The following is an 18,793-nucleotide window of genomic DNA, read 5'->3' on the forward strand; positions in this document are numbered from 1 at the left end:
AGAACAAAAAAGCACATATAGAGAGCAGTGCTTGGGATTTTATGTTGAAGAATTTGGAGTTTATGGATGTGGGGATAGAGTTCTTTAATGGGGTAAAGGCAATTTATACAGAGCAGAAAGCAAAGCTAATTGTTAATAATGTGACTACAGAAGATATAAAAATAACAAAAGGAACCAGACAGGTATGTCCACTTTCACCATTATTATTTATAATGGTTCTGCATTTTTCAATATGCAGTTACAGCAGCAAGAATTCTACTGGCCCAGAAATGGAAACAAGGGGAAATACCGACGATAGAAGAATGGAGACTGAAGCTGACAGACTATTCAGAACTGGACAGACTAACCGGGAAAATTAGATATCTTCGAGACCAAAAATTCATTGAGGACTGGGGGAAGTTTGTTGAATATCTGAAAAGAATATGTGATGTGCAAACAAAGCTGGTGGGGTTTCAAGAAGCACTGTGAAAGTTGAGATATATTGTTAAAAAGAAATAGAAGTGGGAGGGAAGTTTAATGGCAATATAATCAGAAGAAATGCGTAATTGAGAGGTAAATATGGATGATTGTCAGAGAAGCCGAAGGAAGTCCAAAAAGAACTAAATTTGTGGAAATTTTGATAAGATTGTATATTTGTGTTGGAAAATCAATAAAAATTATTTTAGAGAGCAGTGCCAGTATATGTTTTGTTGGGGAAACAAACTTGTGACATGTAATTTGGGGAAAGATACAACCCAATAATTAGGCAATTCTTACTGGGCTACCAGGAAGCTCAGGAGAAAAGGAGAAATCTAAAATGCCTAGGTTCAAAGCTGAGCTTATAGTAAGTAATGGAAGTACAGTGGTGCCTCCGGTTGTGCACAGGATCCATTTCAGAGCTCCGGTCAGATCCTGAGGTGTGTGTATCTGGAGGTGCTGCTTCTGCACATGCGTGCAGTACATAGAACGCTTCTGCACATGCGAACACGGCGAAACCCGGAAAAATACTTCCGGGCTAGCTGCGTACGTATCCCAAAGGGTACATAACCGGAGGTGAACATAAGTAGAGGTACCACTGTAGTTCATTGTAACCCAATCCTTTAATGCAGTAGCGTCAAATCTTTGCTACCACGGACTACCTGAAATTTGCTGAGGGTCTTGGAAGACCAAATTATTTTTCTGTCTAGTGTAGCAATTGTGATTCCATAGAATTTAAATCGTAATTCAATAAAATGCAATATAAGAAATAAAAGAAGCAATAAATACCATACATATTTTAAAATCAGCGCTAACTTCCAATGCAATGGAAAGCTACAGACATGCCACAGACACTGAATAAAGCTTGTGGATGACTGGTGGTCAAGGGACCACAGTTTGGGAATCCCTATTCTAATAGGCAGTGGTGGAGTTAGTTCCTCAGAAACCCCACCAGTTTATATGTACTAAACGTCGCAGTTTGCTAGCTCCCCCCCCCCCCATTTAGTTTGTAAAAGGATTTGAAAGTAAAGTAAAAGAGTGTAGCTCTAAAAGAAAGGGTACAAGGAGTAATACTGGAGTAAGTAAATACTGGAGTAAGTAAATATTAGATGTATTGATAGAGTAGCTTGCTTGAATATCCCTTTTCTTCTTTTGTAAATCAGTGAGCTTACAGGAAAATACTACTGCTTCCTTTTTTAAAAAGAAAATTAGTGAATACAAGAATAATCTTTTCCAGAAACCTGAAATAAACTCATTTACCTCTTCTAGAGAGCACATTAACAAAGAAGGGGGAGGATCACTTACGTCCTTGCTATAAGGTTGTGCTTAATTAAAGCTACTAAAAAGAACTCCAAATGCAAATTGACCTCATTAGAATTATTTCTGCCCTCTGACTGCAAACTGCTCATGCAGGCAATATTTCAATAACACATCAGAAGCTGACTCAGTCTAGCTGTGTTAATCCATACAACCATTTACTTTAACTGTTTAGTAAAAATGTAAAATGAATACACAATAACTGATAATAACTGAGGCAGCAATATTTAAGATTTAAATGCAAAGTCAGATATTATTAAATCTGTATTTAGATTTTACAAAATAAATTATTGTAAATGGGTGCCTCGAAAACATAAGTAGGAACAGGCAATTACATTTTTCATGTGATTATACACATGATCTGGCAGTGCCAAATTTTTGCCCTCCAACACATTTAAGGGAATTGTATGTTTTTGAAGGGTGTAAGAATGATGCCCCAAACCTTTTCACTTTGCTCTTTTCAAGCTTGTTCATAGCTGATCTACTGCACCTTCAGCAGCACTTTAAAATTTTAATAGGGTTTCTTTTCCCTTCATGACCACAGCAAATTAGGACCATTCAATGAGTAACGATGTCTCAGAGCCAATCAGATACGGCTATGTGTTGGCATCACTGAGGGCACTGCCTTATTCTGAAGCTATGATATAGCTCTTAGTTATGCCAGAATGCACACTGGAAAGTGCATTAAATCATGCTTCCCATTGAGAGCAGTATAATGCAGATCTGCAGTCAGGTGTGCATTCCAACAGTTCCTAATTTGCCACATGGCACTGAGAAGGTTTCATTGCCAAAGTGCAGCACAGAAAAACAGGGAACACTAGTTTAGTTGCCAAGGCAAAGGGGACTTGTCCTCTTTTCACCAGCTGAAAACGTCCTTCTGAGTGCCCTTAAAAGGTAATTGCAAATTAGAGAGGTGCTTTTTTGAGAAGAACAAAAATGTTCGTGAAACTCTCCCCTGACCTAGTTCAGCACACCTTTAGATTATACAGTATATTGCCTAAATAATATTTTGTCTTGCTTACTGTGACATGCAAACTGAGCCACTGAAATTTACACACATTTGGGTAAAAGTTGCAATTTCATCAATCTAAATTAATTTGTTATTTTTGAAATAATTGCATACAGCAAGTGTACAGCAACCTCAGGAGAAACAGGGATTCCAGTGCCAATTTGCTTATTGTGAAGCCAATTTTCTGAAACCTGTGAGAATTTCATTACTCTATGCATCGTTTGATAGAGCTGACCATTTGATACTGCTGTTCGGGATTTGAAATGCAGCTTACATATTTTAATGCAGTGACCATTAAAATAGATCAGGGGTAGGCAACCTAAGGCCCAGGGGCCGGATGCGGCCCAATTGCTTTCTCAATCTGGCCCGCGGATGGTCCGGGAATCAGCGTGTTTTTACATGAGTAGAATGTGTCATTTTAGTTAAAATGCATCTCTGGGTTATTTGTGGGGCATAGGGATTTGTTCACGCCCCCTCCAAAAAAATATAGTCCGGTCCCCCACAAGGTCTGAGGGACGATGGACCGGCCCACGGCTGAAAAAGGTTGCTCACTGCTGAAATAGATAATCATTTGAGAGAATAATAAAAACACTATAATGAAAAAGTTTTTCAACCACAGTGTGCTATGTGAGGTGCAGTTTTATTTTAATGGAAACCAGTACAGGGCCATGCAAGATTTCTGTTGAATTGTTTGGTTGCCATTGATGTTAAAGGGAAAATTCTTTCTATTTCAAATTAACAGGTAGTATATAAATAGCAGCTATTATCCAGACAGTACAGGTCTCTAAATCTACAAACTGATTTCTCTAGCATCCATTCAGCTTCACACTTATGACTTTCATCAGCAGTAATGACAGAATACTGCAGCATCAATCAACACTCAGTTTCTAGTAATGATGTAAGCTGCTCAGTTTTCTCTTCTGAATGTGCCAGACCTAACTATATGGATGCAAAAAGGATTCAAAAGAAATGCAGTGGCAAAAACAGAGAGTTATTCTTCATTACTGTGAACTGCAGCAAAACAGAGTCCTGCCCCCACCCTTCATTAAAGCACATTCCTGCATCCCTAGTAGCATATGCATTTGGTTGTTGAGAAAACTATGAGCACAAAAGAGCAAATCAGGGTTTTCCCCACAACAGGCAGACAAGCAAAGCAGCCTTTCATCATCATCATCATCATCATCATCATCATCATAATATGACTTTCTGGAAGTTGTCACTATATATAAAACACTGCTGAAGCAAACTGCCTGAATTCTGTATCAGGCATTGGTGAAGCATCCTATAAGATTACATGGGGTCCATCCCATATAACATAGTATATTGTACAGTCATGGAAAAGTGATCGTGTCTACAGTGTCTACAGTCTTTCCCAAAACAAAAGTTAATATGGTGATTACAGACTTAGCTTAGACTACTGCTTTGGACAGGGGTAGGAGATCTGCGGCCCTCCAGATCTTGTTGGACTACAATTCCATCATTCCTGATTGTTGGCCATGCTAACTGGGGGCTGATGGGAGTTGGAGTCCAGTAATGTATGGAAGGCCACAGCTTTCCCACCTCTGTGAGGGACAAAAAAATGTCAACATAAAATTACAAAGTGGGAAAAGATAATTTTTTTACTCTTTTCATAATACCAGAACTTTGAGTCTTAGCAACAACAACAACAAAAAAGCCAGAAAGCATTTCATAACACAATAAATACATGATGTATGGGATTTAACTATCATAAGAAATTATGATGTCCGCTAGAGTATATTTTTTTTAAGAGTTAGATGTATTTTTAGAGCTGCTATCAGCCAGGATATCTAACAGCAACATCCATGCTCAGGATAATATATTACGAATACTAAATACTGGGGATAAACAATGTGGCTTTATGCCCCGTAAGCTCCCTAGATACTTCTGGATAGCCACTGCATGAAATAATATGCTAGACTAGATGGGTTGGATCGAGAAAGACTCTTATTCTGTTGTTCAGATTGGGTTCGGGGAAACATGCTAAGTGTGAAAAAGAGAGTAGCTAAGAGATGAAGGGATGTATGGAAGTGAGAGCTGGACCATAAAGAAGGCTGATCGCTGAAGAATTGAAGCTTTTGAATTATGGTGCTGGAGGAGACTCTTGAGAGTCTCATGGACTGCAAGAAGAACAAACCTATCCATTCTTAAGGAAATCAGCCCTGAGTGCTCACTGGAAAGACAGATTGTGAAGCTGAGGCTCCAATACTTTGGCCACCTCATGAGAAGAGAAGACTCCCTGGAAAAGACCCTGATGTTGGGAAAGATTGAGGGCAGTAGGAGAAGGGGACGACAGAGGACGAGATGGTTGGACAGTGTTCTCGAAGCTACCAGCATGAGTTTGACCAAACTGCAGGAGGCAGTGGAAGACAGAAGTGCCTGGCATGCTCTGGTCCATGCGGTCACGAAGAGTTGGACACGACTAAACGACTAAACAACAACAACAAGAGATGAAGGTAAAGAGAGAGATGTGTAATTAGGCAGCAGTGAAATAAAGAAGAGTAACTTAGAGATGTGGTGAAGTGAGAGAACTGGAGATAGAAAACGGCACTATGGGATGTCTACTATGGAGTGGAGAGAAATGGTGATATTAATAGAAATTCCTTGCCAGACAAATGCAAAAAAAGTGTTTCCAATATGATATTGACTCATGTACCTAACCAACCAAAACATATTTGACATTGCCAACTGTCAATTCCAATAAAGTATTTTACAACGGTGACAATTCATTTTATTTTTTGTTTAATTTGTTCAGGACTTTTGAATGCTGCCTGATAACATAAAGTTCTCTGGGTGACTTACAAATAACACATTTAACTGTGCATCAAGTCATATGATATGTGGGCCAACTATCCTCTCCCAAACTGATCAATGTTCTAAACTCAGGAGTGAGGGTAGCAGTTTCAGTTCATGATTAAGATAGGAATATACAAATTTGGATTTGGATTTTTAACACATTAGATATCTATTCTTAACGCATCTAAGTACTTTTGGCTTGTGGTTTGAATTAAGTCGCTATGAATAAAGAGATAAAACATTTCAAAAAAAGATTTGGATGAAAAGGGGGAAAACTGTTACATGCTTACAAATTACTACACAGCATATAGGATTGTGACGGTACAGCTAAGTTCACAGTAGTCAAAGGCATTGTTGTCATCCCCAGTCATGCCCATCTTTCTCCTGCCATCCATTGCTGAAGCTATGCTGCATCTCACAAGAACTTTTTTGGATTACTTTTATTGAGAAAAGGACAGGAGAAGCCTGACGTTGTTGCGACTACTCACTCCTTTACATGTTATACCATTGGACATGGTATCCTTCTAGACCAACTTGGTAGATTGGGTGTTGGAGGCAATGTGCCTCAGTGCTGCCACCCCTATCTCTGGGACCAATTTCAGAGAGTGGCATTTCCAAGGCCCCTGGCAGTTATGTTGTGGGTTGTACCCAATGCTGTTTAACATATATGTGAACTGGTTGAACATCTATGTGAAGTCGTTTCTTAATCTTAATCTTGGGCTCCACAGATGATGTTCGGCTACAATTCCCATAATCCCTAACCACTGGTCCTGCTAGCTAGGGATGATGGGAGTTGTAGTCCAACAACATCTTGATGCCTAAGGTCGAGAAAGGCTGCTTTAGGGTATTTGGAGAATGGGGTTGCCACTATGCTACCACCCAATGCTATTTCTGTTCAACATCTGAGTCATATCTGGTTGTATAAGTCCTAGGATAGTATTTAGGATGAACCCCAGCAAATTAGAAGCCTTGTGGGCAAGTGGTTTCTGGGTCTGGGATATCACTCAGTGGCCTGTTCAGGCACTGACAACCCTGACTCGGGCATTGAGAACTGCAAGAATGGACAACTACAATGCACTTTATGTGAAGTTGCCCTTAAGGTTGACCAGAAACTGCAGCAGGTATAGCATACAACAGCTAGGCTGGTGAGTGGTGCAACTTTCCACCAGCATGCAACATCTCTATTAAAAGAACTGCACTGGGCCAAGTTTAAAGTTTTGTTATTAATTTACAAAGTTTTAAACAACCTACATTTCTAGATTCCTTGATACCAAACTTGAAAGCAAATCTAGCTGTACAGTAACATATTTTTCCTCTGGGAATTCAACTAGACCTAGAAGTATGCTCTAGGATACAGAATTTCAGCATGTGAATCTATAGGGAAAAATGTGATGTGTTTCTACATTGCCCTGGGTACTCAGATTCATTGGGGGGATAGGCAGCTGATCCACAACATTCATTTAAAGCATATTCAGCATAAATTTGAAGCATATGGCTTCTCCCAAAGAATCATGGGAACTGCATCTTGCAACTGCTCAGAGAGGGTGAAACTACATTCCCCACTTTGGGGGGAAGTAATGTGCTTTAAATATGCATTGCATGTGCTTTAAATGTATGGTGTAGATCTGCCCTCAGTTCACTACTGCTGGAGAAAGAGTACTATTTTAAGTATTACTTTAGCATTTTGCTATGGTGAAACTCTACCTGCTGCAGAATGAAATTTTCCATCTGTCTGTGTATCCATTTCAGTGTAACATTATTTAGGACCTGTTGCAGTAAAAGATTTCCTGTTGTATGGATATTCTGGAACTTTATATACAGCTCTAATTTACTAGGTCTTGTTAGATGTATGGCAGGCTTTTTATTAAAATGTAATGTATAAACATGCATGATTACATTTTAATAAAAAGCATTTCAGCTGAACATGTTTGTCACACAGCGGATGCGATTTTCTCTTGGCAAATGGAAGTTTATAAATGCAAGGCTCCACAGCATTCATTAATATGCTACTAAATAAATCCTCCCCTTTATTATTGGAACTATGTCAGAATGCCAGATCAAGCCAGTCAGAGAGAAAGACAGATGGGATGCCAGAGAAACTCTCTAAAACACTGCATCAGCTATCGGCAAAAGCATGCTATCCACACATCAATATTAGTTACTACTCTGAAGTTTAAGATGGAGGAGAGAGAGCTAGAATATTAGATACAGACCCTGTATAAGAAAGCAGATGCACAAGTACCATTTGCAGAATGAAGTATGAAGCTCAGTCCTTTCTTATTTTGTGACAAATGCTGCTAGCAAAACTACTTCCAGCATTGCTTTCATGAGACATATCATAGAAGTCACACCTGTCTCTCTCAAAAAAAGAAAATGGAATGTTGGTGCGTTATTTTGGACAGAAATGGAAAGCATCCAAAGGCATATTGGGAGTTTGTGCATCTTTCACTGGTCAACACATGTATTACCTTCTGACATCTTAAAACACAAGTATGACTCTATGCAGGAAGTGGGTATAAACTAACTAAATTTAAAAGTGACTTCCTGAGCACAATTTTCTAATATAGAAAATAAAAACATGAAAATGAAATTAGATTCACTGGTCTCTATGGTAGTAAAAGTGTGCAAACTCCCCCACCTCCCCACACAGTACTGATCCCTAGGACTCAAAAACCCAAATGACTTTTAAGGACTTCTAAGAGCATAAGGAGAGCTCTGCCAGTGGTCAACCAGGTGCTCATGACAAGCCTGCAAGCAGCACCCCCCGCCAAGCCCATTCCTAGCAACTGGTGTTCAGAATAAAACTTGTTCCAGTGGTGGAGACAGAGCACAGGTATCATGGCCTACAGCCGCTGATATCCTTATCCTTCATCAGTTTGTCTAATCCTCTTTTAAAGCCATCCAAGCTGGTGGCCATTCCTACATCTTGTGCGGTTGAATTGCATAGTTTAACTATGTGCTATGTGAAGGAATACTTTCTTTAGTTTGTCTCGAATCTTCAAACACTTAGCTTCATTTATATAACTGCATTGTGATGTTGACAGTTTCATTTCAGTCCCTTTCCTAATGATCCTTACCATGGAATCCATCTTTTTCACAGTTGCCATGCACTAGGGTCAACATCTTCATTGATCTCTCCATGACAGCCCTCACACCTCCTTCCCAGGGCCACTGCCCCAGGAGCTGCTTCCTCTTCCCTGCCTAGGGCCACCAAAAAAGGCCTCAAGGACCGCATGCAGCCCACGGGCCACATGTTGGATTATTGTGTCCCAAAACTACAGCTTCCCAACTTATATAATATGGGAAATTCAATCAATAAAATTTCCCTTAGGTTTAACTGGAATAAGAATTAGTTGTTTTGACATTCCACTGGTAGCAATTGCACCAGGGCTGGTTTTAGATGAAGAGAGGCTCTAGGCTACTCCACTTGTGAGGCCCTTCCCCATCCCCCACCTTCACGCTAGAAGAAAATGGAAGAGTGTTATAAACAAAATTGAGTGAAGCCAAGGATGATGACGTGTATTTAAAATTTGGGCGAAGGCCTGGCCAGGGCGGTTGTCCTCTTATATACCTGCTGGGATTGGCAAGGAATCTGACCCTCACCTGAATTTCATAACTCTCCTGACAGGTGATTTGGTCTGCAGACACAGTGTGGAAATAAAGGATGAGATTGCCCACCAGATACCAGTGTTTTTGTTACAATCCCCTTCTCAATTAAATAATCAATTTTAATTTAGAATTTAAATTCTCAAAACTTTCTTATTTGTAAATTTGAGCAAGTAAACTACTGCTCTCACTTCATTACAAACAGTATTTCTACCTGCAACACACTTGAGCAAACTTGCTCCTCTTCCTTTCACAGATATTTTGTTGCCATTTGCAACTGTAGCTGCCTCTGATTAGTTATAATTTAACTCTTGGGGAAAATAATTAGCATCACACATCATAACTTGATATTGCTGGATAGTTTTGATGAACTGCAAAAGTATTTTTAGTTTGCTTTCTGTTGCCACCCTGGAACTTTTCTTTATTAGTGCCACTTTGTTTAGTATGATTCCTTGCAAATGAAGGAAAACAACTTTTCTGCTTGTATATGTAATATAATTTGAGAACAAACAAGATTGTACAAAAACAAGATTGAGTGCAAGCCTGGCCAGGTCATAGGCATCCTAACTGTGACAAAGGTGACCTGTGTGCTTGCTTGCTTAACAGCTGTTGGGAACTTCAAGGTCCCTGTTCTCCCTTCTTATGGTCTTTGTACTGGACCTGAAGACTCCAATAGAGAGCATTCCATGTCAAGAAGGAGGGCAAGTGGGCACCCTATCAAATGACAGGGCAAGAGCTACCCAGAACAGGGCCTTTTCACTGGTGGTGCCCATTGTATACTTTGCTCTTCCCAGACCTGTTCTCTTTTGGCCTATATTTTGGAGCTTTATAATTTAGGAAGACTTTGGAAGAACTGGTTGAAAAGTCTTATCAGTTGCTGACGTATGAGCAGATTTTATTTCCTGCTTTTCTGGGCTTTTGGTGCACCAGGGTTTACACCAGCGTAATAGAGTTGGCCAGGATGCCAGAAGGGATACAATTTATGAGCTTTCTCCATTATCTGCACAGCAGGGGGTGTTCAGTGAACAGTGCAAAGGCTGAGCTGAAGCGTTCCCTGCTGGTTACCTGCTTTCAGCAATAGGGGTCGCTGTTTGGTAGTACCCAATTGGTTAGTGGTCAGATTCTTGAGCTCCCTATTGGTGGCTCTTAGGTAATTCACAAAATACAGAGTCCATTCATAAAACACAGTGTTCATTCATAAAGCAGTAACATAAATCTCCACTGCTAAATATTTGGTGTATATTTCAGTGGTTGAACATACAGGTTTATGGCCATGCTGTAATGTAGTGCTTATGCCACTGTGAATAAAAGGTGGCTAGGCTCATTGTCTCGGGGTTTGGGGGGGTGAGAGGTGACAAAACTGATTTCTAATAAGTGGACCCCCCTTCATTTCCATAACAAGTCCTTGAGTCTGTACTCTGAATAGTGACACCAGGGACCTAGAAGGTACAGAGCTTGCCAGTCCAACTCCTGCACAGTCTCATCAGGGCTGACCTTAAGGCAATTGGAGCAATTGGGCCCCCGGGCTGCTCCTACGGGGGCCCCTGCACCAGGGCAATCTATATGGATTTTATTTATATCTATAAGATTTTGCAGACTTTGGCTGTGAACTGGGGCCCCACAAAAAACAAAAACAACTAAAGTTGGGCCCCACTTCTTCAAACTGGGCCCCACTTGCTAGCCCTGAGTCTCATAGTTACTGGGCCTGAGTTGCCCTGCCCTTGCATGAAGTCTTGGGTTTGAAATTTTGGAAGAGGAGAGACTGAGGCACTGGGGAGAGGGCAGGCTGGTGAGCCCCCCTAAACTTAGAGGCCCAAGTTGCCCTGCCCTCGCATGAAGTATTGGGTTTGCAATTTTGGGAGAGGGGAGACTGCGGCACTGGGGAGTGGGCAGGCTGGTGAGGCCCCCTAGATTTAGAGGCCCTATGCTTCAGCCTACGTAGCCTATACATAAATCCGAAACTGAGTTGCACCCATGTGATCTAAGATAGTCTTGGCAGCCTTAGGAGTAATACAACAGAGCCTCTGATATTTTCTGCCTTCCACCAATGCAGTGAAGATGACACTTCATGCAGTTCACATGTTGAAAAGGTATTCCTCACATTTCAGTGCTATATTCTGCAGACACTAACTCACCTCACATACCACAGAACCAATAAATCACATATTTCAAGCCATTTTGAATTCTAAACATGTTCACATGGAGAAACTAACAGGGAAAACCTCTACTACTTGGCTGCCAATTTCCCCTTTTTAGTGCCTTTCCACAGAAAACCACATTCTAAAATGAGATACAAACAAGAAGCTGCCTTTACCTCCTGCAAATCTACTTTATAATTTAATCTAATTGCCTATTATTTTAGCCATTTTGTTAGCATCAGAGTAAATAATCCAATTTTACTTTCAAATGTTTCTCTTTTTCTTCTTCTTTTTAAAAAAATGTCAACCAGCAGGGATAATTAGCCTACAAATGATTATGTTGGGAATACATTTTCAATAGCTCATTCAAGTGGGCAATTGTGAACATGCTCCCTTCCTGCTGAAAAAGCAGCACAGAACATTCAATATTTAACTTGTTAATTTTACCTGATATATTCAGAAAGAACAAGAAGGTAGCAAAAGACCTAGCTGTCAAAATTACACCATTCTAGATGTCTTTCATTCCTAATGAGGCATAAAAAAAAATCTGTAACCACCACACTTAAAATAAAATGCAAAACTATGCTATAAAGAACTTGGGAGAGGAGACTGAAAGGCAAAACAACAGTCCGAATCCCAAACTTTGATAATTTTCTACCCAAATACTTGAACTTCAGTAGCTCATATTGAAATTTATACCCATACTCTGAGCCACTATTTTGAATCTGGTGCTGGTTGGTGGACCTCAGTGTTTTAGTCTTTTAAAAAACTGCCCTTCTGAAGGCTGCCCATCCCAAGCAATTTAATTTATATTGCCAACTCTTTATTGTAAATGAAAATATGGCTTACAGTTCTGTCACATCTTTGGGGACACCTTTAGGCAGGAAACGCAACCCTTTGTTACTGCAGCGAACTACTGAATCCACACAAGTGCATTGTTCTGGACAACGGGGAGAAAAATGACAGCTGCTTTCAGTATTACCTATGAAGAGAGAGAGAAAAGTGCAAAAAGGTAAGGTCAGAAAGAGATGAGAGGAACCTGAGATCATTCACTTCTAAAATAACAGCTCACCTCTTATAAAACTGTGATATCTCCAGGGCCGTCTTAAGCATATCTGGCACCGTGGTGCAAGGATCCCTCTGGAGCCTCCCACCCCCATGTTTCCCTTCGGGTGGGCAGCAGCTAGAGGGCGGCTCCTCCGGCAGGGAGGAGGCTCCAGGCATGGCATGGCATGGCGGAGGCGGGCAAGGGCAGCGAACTGATGCCAGGTGGCGCCGCATCCAGCCTCCGCCTCTTCCCTGGTGCCCTCCAGAACTTGGTGCCGTGGCACCCCGTGCCACTAGCCTCTATGGCTAAGATGTCCCTGGATATCTCGCTAGTAATCATAAATAACTGAGTAAAATGTTAAGTGTCTTCTGAACACTATATGGGGAAGAAATGCAAGGTAGCTCAGGCAACATTTCATGCTAATTGCAGTTTTCTATCTTTCTTCTTCCATAAGTAGATGCCTATGCTGGATCAAAAGTCCTTCTGTGCCTATAAGGGCACAAGTTGGATTCACCCTTAGCTACATTGCTGAGGCCTGGTTCACACATGCATTTTTGTCACTGTATTTGTCTATCTAATTACTGTATTCTTCGTGATTGGCAGCTAAATGTGTGTCTTTGAAAAAAGCATTTAATGTGATGTCCATTCCTGGGTAAGGTGATTGAGAGAGCGGTTGCTGAACAGCTTGGTAGGTTTCTGGATGAAACATCGGCTCTGGATCCATTCCAGTCTGGCTTCCGCGCTGGTCATGGGACCGAGACGGCTCTGGTCGCCCTAACAGATGATCTCCGCAGGCAGCTGGATCGAGGCGGGTCGGGGCTGCTGATTCTTCTAGACCTGTCAGCAGCCTTCGACATGGTTGATCACGAACTCCTGGACCACCGCCTTGCCGACGTGGGGATCCAGGGCACAGTCCTTCAATGGCTACGCTCGTTTCTCTCCGGTCGGGGACAGAGGGTGGCGCTTGGGGGGGAATTGTCATCCCGCCACTCCTTGGTGTGTGGAGTGCCTCAGGGTGCGATACTCTCCCCGATGCTTTTTAACATCTTTATGCGCCCCCTCGCCCAGCTTGTCCGGAGTTTTGGGCTGGGTTGCCATCAGTATGCCGATGACACCCAACTCTATCTGTTGATGGATGGCCATCCTGACTCGGCCCCAGACACACTGAGCAGATGTTTGGAAGCTGTGGCTGGATGGTTACGTGGAAGCCGGTTGAAGTTAAATCCTTCGAAGACAGAGGTCCTCTGGCTGGGACGGGACGATATGGGATTGGGGGGCAACTCCCATCTCTTGCGGGGGTGCAATTAGTGCCAGCACCGTCCGTTAAGAGTTTGGGTGTAATCTTCGATACCTCCCTCTCTATGGAGGCGCAGATTACAGCTATAACAAAGGCGGCATTTTTTCATCTCCGCCAAGCTAAGCAGTTGGCCCCTTATCTCTCTCGCCCTGACCTAGCCACTGTGATCCACGCGACGGTCACCTCCAGACTGGATTATTGTAACTCGCTCTACGTGGGGCTGCCCTTGAGACTGACCCAGAAACTCCAGCGGGTGCAGAATGCCGCGGCGAGACTCCTTATGGGGTCTTCGCTGCGAGATCACATTCATCTGGTACTATACCAGCTGCACTGGCTCCCGGTGGAGTACAGGATCAGGTTTAAGGTGCTGGTTTTAACCTTTAAAGCCCTATACGGCCTAGGACCCTCGTACCTACGGGACCGCCTCTCCTGGTATGCCCCACAGAGGAACCTACGGTCTGCAAATAAAAACATCCTGAAGGTCCCAGGCCTCAGAGAGGTTAGGCTGGCCTCAACTAGAGCCAGGGCTTTCTCGGCTGCGGCTCCAATCTGGTGGAACGCTCTGTCACAAGAGACTAGGGCCCTGCGGGACCTGACATCTTTCCGCAGGGCCTGCAAGACAGAGTTGTTCCGCCAGGCCTTTGGTCAGGGCCCAGCCTGACTCCCTCCTCTGGCAACCTGCACAGAACTTTGCTTAACGGTTGCCATTAATTTGATTTTAATTAATTTTTATAATGAAATGTTTTAGAATGTTGGATTATTTGATTGTTTGATTATTTGTTTGTTGTTAGCCGCCCTGAGCCTGGCTTTGGCTGGGGAGGGCGGGATATAAATAAAATTTATTATTATTATTATTATTATTATTATTATTATGTGAAATATGTCAGTTTTCATTTCTTAGTACAGAAAGTATTGATCTGATGTGTAGAGATCTTTCCTATTCTGATTAGTTCAAAAGGGTTCTAGAAGGTTTTTTCTCTTTGTGAAAGAAGGTTTATTTCTATGTGAGAGAAACAGGAAGAAGGTTTCTGATGTTTGGGTTATTTCTCTGGGAAGATGCATACAGCTGGATTAAACTGGTTTTGTTATCCTTTCTGTCAAGGTCAAGTTGACTATAATACTAAGACCAGGAGGAGTCTGGGTATCACTCACTTTCTGTTTTCTGTCTGTTTTAGTGTTCTGTATCCGTATGCTGTAGTGATACGGTTTAGTCTGTAAGTTTTATTGTTTTTTGCTGCAACTGGATTTTTAGGGACTGTGCCAATCCTGAATGTACTGGATTTGTGACCATTTATGCTCATTTGCCTTCAGTACCAGTAAAGCTCTGCTGAATGGAGTACAATTGCCTCTGGTCTGTTTTTTTAGAAACTCCGCTACATGTTTAAGATTTTTCCTCCTCCGGTGCTGGACGACAAGATAATATGAAAATTCTATTTGTGGTGGACTATTTGATGATACAATATATTGATGAATATGCAGTTATGAACCAATCTGAAATATCAGTCTTTCCTGTCTATTATTTTGGTGAAAACTAAGTGCTTTACAATATCACATGCAGCTTGGTATGGATTATATTTATTTGTTAAAGAGAAGACTCTGAATATGTCACATTCCTTTAAAAAAAAAATTATAAGGATTTTTGTTTTTGACAAGTGCAATGAAAAATAAAGGAACAAAATGAGCTAAGCATCCACAATAATTAGAGATCCATCTGCGCATGTATAAAAATATCTAGTATTTCCAACATGGGTGATGATTTCTATAAGACAGAGTTTATAAAACAGATTAAACCTCACAACTAGAGAGCAGGAGGCTAGTGTTACAGAATTAAGCCTCTGAAGTGAAGAACAATAAAGCATGGACTTCTACTCAAACTAGTATGTGGCTTCACAAAGATCAGGGAAAAAACAAACTGTGGTATCCAAACATATGTCTAGAAATATTTTGTAGAGTATATATTCAATTGGGCCTATAAAAACTGGAATGTTCTGTAATTCAAACAAGGTTGTACTGAACATTGTAACAAAGAATATAGCCTCTGGTGATTATTCACATACTAGATTTTAACTGCTTTTAGGCATGCACATGGGAGACCAAAGTCATCAGATTTTTCCTGTCCTCTCAACACTACTAGTACAGAAGTACCTTCTATTTGAACATAAATTTCAACACTTGATAGGATCAGGTACAAGAAATAGCTTACATTATGACTGTAAAACTGATAATTTCCATTGATAAAGTAACATTAATGCAAACAAATGAGGAGTTGTAAATGTTGGTTCCAGATAATCCATTGGGAGGGCCCTAAGGCTCTCCCCTATGCAACAGGATCTAAATTTACCCTTACTAAGCTTCATGAGAATTGCACTAAGCTTCATGAGAATTGGTCTGATTTTTAAAACACTCCTCCCCCCCAAAAAACACAACTTGAACATTAGGAGTTCCAAAACCTAGAAGTTCTATTTTGGTTATTTCTGTATCAGGAAATTTTTAATGATTGATGTTTTATTATGTTTTACATATGCTGTAAGCCACCCAGAGTGGCTGGGGAAACCCAGACAGATGGGTGGGGCATTATTATTATTATTATTATTATTATTATTATTTGTCAGGGCTGCCTCAAGTCTCAGCTCACAAAAGACCAACGCCTATCTCTTCTTATATACAAAAGTGTTTATTGCAGTTCATTGTTTGCTTCACATCCGAGGCGCGCAGCCCTACGTCTGTTACGCTTAGACCGCTGAAGTCCCCTCTGAATCAGTCCCTCCCCTGCACCAGTTTAAGAGGCTTGCGCTGCTCCACCTCTTTCTCTCTTTCCTTTTCCGCAGGGTCTTCCTGCCCGCTGGGGTTTCGCCCCTCCTGGATTCCTCTGACGCGGAATCCCCAGACTGCTCTTGCCCCCTCCTGCGGGCTTTGGGACCTGGCCCCTCCTCCGGGCTCCCTGTACTTCCGCGCGCCTCTACATTTGAACTTGGCGCGCGCGCCCAACCTCTAACCTTCCTTTTAACAGCTACACTACTCCCTTCACTACTCCCCTCCCCTTCCGGGAGGGTGGCTTGCTCCGACCTCCCTCCCTTCTCTGCTGCCGGAGCTGCTTCCCCTGATACACTGAAACCTCCACCCCCTTCGCTGCACTCTGGCGGGGAGGCTGGTCCTGACGCCCAGCTGCCACTTTGGGATCCCCCGCTGGCCCCCTGCTCCTGACACGTCCCCCCTGGGGCTCCCCTGGCCTTGACCACCGGCGCCCCCTTCTGGGAATCCTCTGATTCGCTGGAAAGACTCATGGAATCTCTTGAGTCATTGTTATCCTCTTCCTCGCTGTCCTGGGATTCATCCCCATCGCTCTCCATCTCCTGCCTACCCTGTGCCTCTGTCCCTGAACCCCTGACATTATTATTTCTAGATGCTCAGTTTTAAAGTGCAGATATGTAGTGTCATGAAACATTACTTAAAATTCATACAGGTGTCCAGTTCAAAAGCAGTTATTTCCTTTACTATCAAATAGATTGGGGAAAACTAGTCCATATGAGGATGTAAGTTCAAGAAAAATTCCACCAAGCAATACACTTGAAGGGGAGAGGTAAGAGAATGTTTATCTATTAATGTGAAAAAATGAGATGCCTAAGATGGAAGGATTTTGAATTATATTGCCAAAACCAAATTTCTGGATGCATTAGGCACTGAGATAGCAATGTTCTCCTATTGACAGGTCAGGTCTTTCAAGCTACTTAAGATATAGCTAATATTAAAGATTTCACCACAAACTGCGCCGGGGCTTCGTTATCGTTTCCAGAAACTGTTCTTACCATCACATGTAAAGTCCTGTGTAGCCACATCCTGAATTGGAATTTCCTTCAAGAAAAACGGTTTCTGGCAACGTGGATTTCCACTGACGATCCTCCTCTTCCTTAACCATTTCCCCAACCATGCCAAGTGGCAGTTGCAGTTAAATGGATTAGACAGCAAATTACTGGATGGAAATGAGGTAAAACGTAGTGACAGTCATTGCAGAAATCAAGGCATGGCTTTTTCAAAAGCAAATTGGCAGACAGGCAAATGAAGTCTGTTAACTATCTTACAAAGGAAGCTGTATGTCCAATGGCTGCATTTTCTTTTCAAAAATGAGACACTTGAGCAGGAAGCAACTGTTCATCACTCAATGCGCTTTTGTCTATGCTCTACCACTGTTCTCCTGATCAGACACTGACAAATCACAGCCTGCAGGAAAGTAGTCAACCTGTAATATGTTTCAACATGCCACCTACCTGGCTTCTACTAAAGGCCAAACTAAAAATGACATAGAAGATCTGTGAACACGATCTCTTATCAATTTGTTTTTAATTAATTTAAAAAAACAACAGCTACAGTACTGGATCAGTACTGTAATGCTGCGGAAAGGAGACATTCAACCCTTTCCTATGTATTTTCCCGCTTTAAATCACCCCCAAAGATTCTATTTGCCTCATGGTGATAAAATACAGGTAACCTTTAATATGTGTGTTAAAGAATACTTCAGTATAGTTTCAATCCAGCTGTTATACGCTAACAGGAATTCAAGCTAACAAATCATGTTAAGAAATATATTGACTGATGGGGTACAAAAGTCTTCCAAATCCTTTTTGGCTAACACAGGGTTTTTTATTAGTAAAATTGGTTGTACACATCATATATCAAAAGCATAACGGAAATGTGCCATCAAGTAAGGTTAAGAGCAGTGAGTAAGAGACATTTAAAAAAACACACCAAAAAAAAACCCTCACAGGTGTAATTCCACTACTAGAGTTCAAGCCCGGCAGTATGCAATGCATTAATGCATAAAACTTCAGTGACATTTTTATTGCCAATGGTTGGGAAGGAAGGGATCAGCATACAGCCATTATAAGATCCTGGGATTCTAATGGTTATGTGAAGATAAGCTCAAATACATCACAGGGGGGGGGGGGGAGCATGTGACTGCCAGACTCAAAAGCCACAACTAAAAAATAAATGTCAACCTGGTCCCTGGATTTAAAATCCTTATACTGGGCCACTTTTAATGTGTGATGTTCTGTTGGGTTGTTGTTGTTTTCTGTATATTATGTTGGAAGCCACCAAGAGTGGCTGTGGCA

General features: G+C 41.6%; 1 protein-coding gene across 2 annotated transcripts in view; it reads right to left on the reverse strand.

Moving 5' to 3' along the window:
* SLIT3 (slit guidance ligand 3) overlaps positions 1 to 18,793 on the reverse strand; it is a 415,965-nt gene that overhangs the window by 78,470 nt on the left and 318,702 nt on the right. For both annotated transcript variants that reach the window (XM_080995211.1, XM_080995210.1), the window contains exons 19-20: positions 17,492 to 17,655; positions 12,190 to 12,322 (exon numbers count right to left, since the gene is read on the reverse strand). In XM_080995211.1, the coding sequence (XP_080851337.1) occupies positions 12,190 to 12,322; positions 17,492 to 17,655 (297 nt within the window). The remainder of the gene's footprint in view (positions 1 to 12,189; positions 12,323 to 17,491; positions 17,656 to 18,793) is intronic.

Source organism: Podarcis pityusensis (assembly GCF_964106645.2).
Source record: "Podarcis pityusensis genome assembly, chromosome: 2".
Classification (NCBI taxonomy): domain Eukaryota; kingdom Metazoa; phylum Chordata; class Lepidosauria; order Squamata; family Lacertidae; genus Podarcis; species Podarcis pityusensis.